This window comes from Cheilinus undulatus, linkage group 15 (assembly GCF_018320785.1).
Source record: "Cheilinus undulatus linkage group 15, ASM1832078v1, whole genome shotgun sequence".
In the NCBI taxonomy this organism is placed as follows: domain Eukaryota; kingdom Metazoa; phylum Chordata; class Actinopteri; order Labriformes; family Labridae; genus Cheilinus; species Cheilinus undulatus.
The window spans coordinates 18,144,631-18,151,494 of record NC_054879.1 but is presented as its reverse complement, the minus strand read 5'-3'; the positions used below and the strand labels follow the sequence as shown (position 1 = coordinate 18,151,494).

The following is a 6,864-nucleotide window of genomic DNA, read 5'->3' as shown; positions in this document are numbered from 1 at the left end:
CGCATGGAGCCATTGGTTATAGCTCCGTAATTACAGTGTTTAACCTGAATTTACAACCTAAAAGAGTAATTTTGTGAAATATGAATCTAAAATCATCGTCATTCACAGTCTACTGATGTGTTTTCATCTCGTTTCTTTAAGCTCTCTCCATGAGATTCCAGTCCTTCGCGCGCACTAGCGCTTGATCTCGGCGGAGAAAAGAAGATGACCATCCACGCCGAAGGTCTCGTGGCTATTGTGATTTTCTATGTCCTGATTCTGTTTGTGGGTATTTGGGCTGCGTGGAAGAACAAGAACTCTGGCGTTGGAGATGGCGGAGATCGAAGTGAAAGCATCATGGTCGGGGGAAGGGACATCGGATTGTTTGTTGGTGGATTTACAATGACCGGTGAGTTAACTAGAAAGGCTCAACAAAGTTTTTGCTCATTGGTTTGTGATCCACGTGAGCCGTGTATTTTTATAGTCTAAGTCAAGAGGTTGGAAAAAGTTAATATAAGCACAATTCTGGCTTTTACGCACGGACACTAGATCGACAACAACGGTAAACCTCTGCCAAAATGTTTCAGATTGAATCAGTCACATCTCTGAAAATTCAAAACAAAATAACTAATGTTTCAGTGCCCCAGCTGATCAGTTTAACTGATGCTACAAGGTCTATTCCACCTGCGCTACAAGTCTCTTCTTTTTCTATTTTCTTGCTTCCAGCCACCTGGGTGGGTGGGGGCTACATCAATGGGACGGCAGAATATGTCTACCTTCCAGACTACGGACTGGCTTGGGCACAGGCACCCTTTGGTTACGCCCTCAGCCTAGTCGTTGGTAAGAAACAGTCTATAAGTGTTAGAAGTGTTGTTCTAGTGTATCCGTGTTTATCTGCATATTTTGACAAATTGTTATACAAATCTCTCAAATTATCCAGTAAACCATGAGTGTGTCGTTGGTAATTATTATTTTAATAGACTGATGTAGTTGAGTGAAAGTGTCCCTAAAAACGACTTGACATCAGAAAATCAGGAAGCCTTTTTGCCTCAACCACAGATAAAAAGCTTACAAGGGGTTCCTTTATTAACTTACACACCAGCTTCATCCATTGTGTTTATTCAAGGATTGTGTCTTAAGTTTGTCATACTATTTTGTCTCACCTTTATGTGTGACATCATGCAGGTGGCCTTTTCTTTGCCAAACCCATGCGTTCCCGTGGATACGTCACCATGCTGGATCCCTTCCAGCAGCTCTATGGACAAAGGATGGGGGGGCTGCTCTTTATCCCTGCACTTATGGGAGAAATCTTCTGGTCTGCAGCCATTTTATCAGCCCTGGGTAAGTGGATATCATGCAGAGAAATGTCAATTCCTCCAATACAAGAAGTACTCTGTAACACTCCTGTCTCGAATTAACAGCTGTATGTGTTTACCTCTTTGTGTTGTCCCATAGGTGCTACTCTGAGTGTGATTGTGGACATAGACATCAACATATCTGTGGTGATTTCAGCCCTGATAGCTATCTTCTACACTCTTGTTGGAGGGCTTTATTCTGTTGCATACACAGATGTGGTCCAGCTCTTCTGTATCTTTCTGGGCTTGGTGAGTTTTACTGCCAACATTTGCCAAAGCAGCAAAAAAACTCAAATTGATTAATTTATTTAAATGTTTAAATTAGTACTTGGGAGTGATTTTCACCATTTTGAGAGTCCATACATCCTAGTCTTGCAAAATAGGGTTGTTGCATCATTCATAACATTAACATGCTGGTTTCTTCCTCCCACCTAGTGGATCAGTGTGCCTTTTGCCCTATCAAATCCTGCTGTGTCAGACATCGGTGTTACAGCTAAGGAAGAAGTCTACCAGTCACCCTGGCTGGGGAAGATTGAGCCTGAGGACAAATGGCTTTGGGCAGACAATTTCTGTTTGTTGGTAAGCTCTTAATTTATTGAAATATCCAACAAGAGATAATAAAATAAATGACAGTTTTTGCTGTATACGCATTGTGATTTTACACACTGGGGGTTTAAGGGAATTAAATCAGTCCTAAAGTAAAGAAGCAGAGTTAGAGTTATGTCTGATAAGAAAGCTGCTTATGACATTTGCTTCATTTCTTTTGTCTAGATTGATTGTAAAAGCTGCACTAGTGTCTGTTGACTGTTGTGCATTGGTATGTTGTCCATATTGACTGTGGTGTTTCTGTTTCTAGATTTTGGGGGGGATTCCCTGGCAGGTCTATTTTCAAAGGGTTCTCTCTGCCTCTTCAGCTACCTATGCCCAGGTCCTTTCCTTCCTCGCTGCGTTTGGCTGCTTGGTCATGGCCGTCCCCTCTGTCCTCATAGGAGCTATAGGGGCCTCCACTGGTATATATATATATATATATATACACACACTGTGATTTTGCACTCTACATACACATTTAAGTCACAGATCGAGCTATTATCCATATATGATATGCATACACACAGACACACATGTTGATTAATCGCTAAATAAGACAATGGAAACATCCAGGAATCTCTTATCCAAACAGGAAAGTGTGATCAAAAGGAACACAATGACTTCCTGGCTTGTTTACACCCCAGCAGCTTTTTTTTTCAGATGTGTAAATGTAGCTGCATACAGTATCTGGAGGGTAAACAACATCAGAAGGATCCTGTCACGACGGGCAGAGGAGAGAGCCATCAGACCATGCCCATTTAGTGAATATTACATCTGAAGAGCAGCTAATTAATCTGTGCCAAAGCTGTTTTATGTAGAACCAGCACCAATCAACCGCTGCTTGTGAATGCCCAGGAGAGGAGAGTGTATATACTTTGGAGGATGAGGAAAATGATGAATATTAGTGAAGCAGAAAGATAGAAGTATGTCATACACTTTAATAAGAGAGATAATGATATACCACTGAATGGTAAGACTGGGGCTTAATTACAGTGAAGAGATGTAGGCTACAGAGCACAGAGAAAAACTTTACTGTGGACTTAGATCTTGTTCAACATCAATACATGATGAGAGAATCCTAATTTGATTACTGGTTATTTCAGTACCTTTTGGATTGATCATTCTTGCTCATCTCTAATATCTGATATCTCTTAACTTTAATTAGCAAACATGATCTGGCTAAAATTACATTACAACACCTTGATTAATAAATTAATAAATATTTACAGATTCCAGCAATACTATTGGTCAGTTTCTTAATTGCAAATCTTATCGTAATAGCTTGTTATCATGCATTTTAAAATTTCCAGAGAACTTTGTAAACATTTTTCTTTGTCAGCATTTTAGCAGTGTTGTTTTGAGTTGTCATAGCAGCTGTTGTTGGACTCATAGCTCACCTGTGTTAAATACTGACTCTTTAATTTTTCAATGTGTAAGAATTCAGTGTTTCCTTTGGGGAAAAAAATAAAACTTCTGTAATTAATCTGCTCAAATTGTCTCCCATTGGAATTAATGACTCAGTCCAAACATGAATCATGCTTAATCAAGCTGTTATCAATCAAATGTATAATTAAAATGCAATTAAACGACATAACGTGTTCTCTAAGTCTGAATCATACTTCAATCAGGACCAGTGGCCCATAAGGCACAAACCAGTGTATGAACTGCAGCTAATATTACTTGAATGTTAATCTTTTCATTGGGCATCCATTACTATTGCTTTTTCCCTGTGTTTTATCTTCCAATACAGCGTTATATTGATAATCTTTGTTTTATTTAGCCCACAGATATGTGCAGCTCTTTTGTTTCTCAGCAACTAAAACAGGTGCAGCCAAAGGGAGCTTTCTTAAAAGCAAAGGGATCAGAACAAATGTTGTTATACTGTAATCAGTCCTTTCAAAATTCCATTAGTTGCCCAGGAACAAAATGTTATTGATTTCAGAGAGTGTTTGATGTAATTGTTTATCAGCTTTATTCGTTATGTGTTTTTTGCCAGAAAAACAGTTATTATTTTCCCTCAGAGGTTCATAAGTCACAAATATTTCCTCTTTCAGAACAGAAAACCTTTAGCTTAGTTTCCCATGCTTTTTTTTTTTCAGATTGGAACCAGACTACTTATGGCTCGCTCCCTCCAAAGGACAAAGATCAGTCAGACATGATCCTTCCCATAGTGCTTCAGCACCTCTGCCCACCCTACATCTCCTTCTTTGGTCTGGGGGCAGTATCAGCTGCCGTCATGTCGTCTGCAGACTCTTCCATTCTCTCAGCGAGTTCCATGTTTGCTCGGAACATCTACCAGCTTGCATTTCGGCAGTCGGTAAGAGTTCAACAGTACTACAAAGCACATCTGTACAGTTTGAGCCAGCTGTTGCAAGCATCAGACAAATAATTCATAAATCAATTCTTGCTTCATCACAGACAGATGTGACAGTTGTTGTCTCAAAGCAACAACTAACAATATCAAAAATGTACTCTTATTTTTGTAACTGACAGATCAAAATCAGACTTCATAAAGCATTTAAGCAGAAAAGCTCTGACTAAAAAATACTTAAATTCATAAACAAATTCCAATTGGTCAGATATAAAATCTCTGCTGATATGAAATGCAAATCTGCACAGGTCACTGAACATTTGTTATGTAAAAGCAATGACATTCCCATCAGCTGCAACGTCTTCAATCCAATCTAGTAAAAGTTAGAATGCTTACACACAACCAAGATTGTGAACACTGTTACATTTTATTTGGCCCTTTCTTATCACATCCTTAAACGACATTCAGCTTACCCAGTTTCAGGGGTTTCTCACTTTAATCTGTTTTCTTCTTTCTCTCCCACAGGCCTCCGATCGGGAGATTGTTTGGGTGATGCGCCTCACAATCTTTGTATTTGGAGCTCTTGCCACTGCTATGGCGTTGTTAACAGGATCAGTGTATGGCCTCTGGTACCTAAGCTCTGACTTGGTCTACGTCATCATCTTTCCCCAACTTCTCAGTGTTTTATTCGTCAAAGGCACCAACACCTACGGTTCTGTGGCTGGCTATATCTTCGGTCTGTTGCTGCGCATTGGTGGAGGGGAGCCCTACCTAAAGCTTCCTCCTTTTATCTACTTCCCTGGTTGGGTCATCCAGAATAAGACCCACCATCTCACTGGGGAGGTGGAGCACTTTGTCCAGCAGAGGTTTCCATTCAAGTCGGTTTCCATGGTGGCATCCTTCCTGGCAAATGTGGCCTTTTCTTACCTGACAAAGTACCTGTTTGAAAGCGGCATGTTGTCACACAAGTATGACTTCCTGGATGCTGTGGTGTCCAAGCATAGCAAGGAGATCATGGACAAAACTACTCTGGTGGGCAACCATGACAACATCATTCTGTCAGAGATGGCACCTGTCAACCAGACCTTGGGAGCATCACTGGCCGGCACATTTACTAACACTGAGATCCTCAGTGATGATGGGCCTTCGAGTCCTGATTCTTTTCACACTGAGGACTAGGCAACAAAGGCACAAAGAAAATTGTAACCGAACAAGAAGGAATGATCAGAGAGGCATCGTCATTCTTCAGGAAACTTGTTACTGCCGCACTGGAAGCCAAACCCACAGATATCGGTTGTGGCTTCCAAGTGATTCTACAAGTTTGCTCAATGCTGATGACATGGTGCCTCCTTTGTTTTTTTAACCCCCTGTACATGGAACCAAGAGGTGGACTATCATCAGCTTTATCAGGCATACCATTGTCATTCTTGTTTTGTTTCGACTGTGAATCTATGATGACCACAACCATTTCCATTTCAGTGCTGCTATGGTGTTCAGAGGGAGATTCAGATAAAAAAGCTTGATATGGTAAACTTTTAGGGGATCATATGAATAGTGCAATATCTAACCAGGTCTCCACGTCTTCACAGCAGTGTCTGTGTCGATGTACATGCACATATGATAATGGTATCAAGGGAATGTTCCACGCAATTTTAGACTTTAACTTTTTATTTATGAGTAGAGAAATTTTAATAATAAAGCAATAATATTTTTAGGACCTACGTTGTAAAAAAAATTTTAAATCACATTTGTTTGTTTTGTTTTGCTTATTCAAGATCTCTGATAATGTCCACTCATATGCCATGCAGAATGTTTAGAATCATCTAATATGGTAGGAATATAACTCTGTAAGAGCCGGTGTTTTTGTAGAAACAACCCTAGTGTGTTTCTACTTTCTTCTCTGTATACTGTCCAGGTAGAGCTCATGTTCATGTTATATGTTGTGAAAATCAGTCAGCATACATCCTGTGTAAAACTTGTGAGGGTAGTGCATCTTTATCAAATGCATTTGCAACTGCATAACCACATGCCAATACCACTGACAACAGTGAAAGCACATCCAGTGTTCATTTACTCGTTATTTTTGTATAATTAGAACTTAGTGGCACCTGGAAAGGATATGAAAATTCACAGATGTAAAAACACCACAGCAAGCTGTTTTTAAAGGAACTGTTTTGTCTCTGGGACTATCAGATTTGTTTTTAGTTGTGTGGCTGTGTATGTAGTCGTGTGCGGTTGTGTGTGAGTGTATTCTAGTTTATTTGTGCTTCCTAAACCTGTATTGACTAGTCAGCCACAGCAGGTTAGACAAGACAGGAAAAGATCGCTCCTCCTGTGATGGTGTCAGCGCCTGTTATTATTGATCACGTCCTCAGTTGATTAGCCCTCAGGACATTTGATTAATGCTGTTGTGAGGTTTACAGGCTTTGTTTTAAAGTGTGTGTCATATACGATGATGAAAGCTGAAATGTTACCAATAGAGCACCCTCATGTGCAAATTTCTAAATGTCAGTCCTCACACATTTCCAAATCTGGCTGTTTCACTGAGTAATTACCCTGCTGCTCTGTATTTAGTACAGGGGTTGTCACTTTATACAGTAATGTTTAGCGTTGTTCGGTGTCACTATTGTC

At 40.0% G+C, this 6,864-nt stretch overlaps 1 protein-coding gene across 1 annotated transcript; it reads left to right on the top strand.

Moving 5' to 3' along the window:
• Positions 1-204: 204 nt before the first annotated feature.
• LOC121522943 (high-affinity choline transporter 1-like) lies at positions 205-5,834 on the top strand. The gene is made up of 8 exons (XM_041807640.1): positions 205-388; positions 706-819; positions 1,165-1,320; positions 1,435-1,583; positions 1,770-1,913; positions 2,191-2,344; positions 4,022-4,239; positions 4,759-5,834. The coding sequence occupies exons 1-8, from the start codon at positions 205-207 to the stop codon at positions 5,410-5,412; spliced, it is 1,773 nt and encodes a 590-aa protein (XP_041663574.1). The 3' UTR covers positions 5,413-5,834.
• Positions 5,835-6,864: the final 1,030 nt, after the last annotated feature.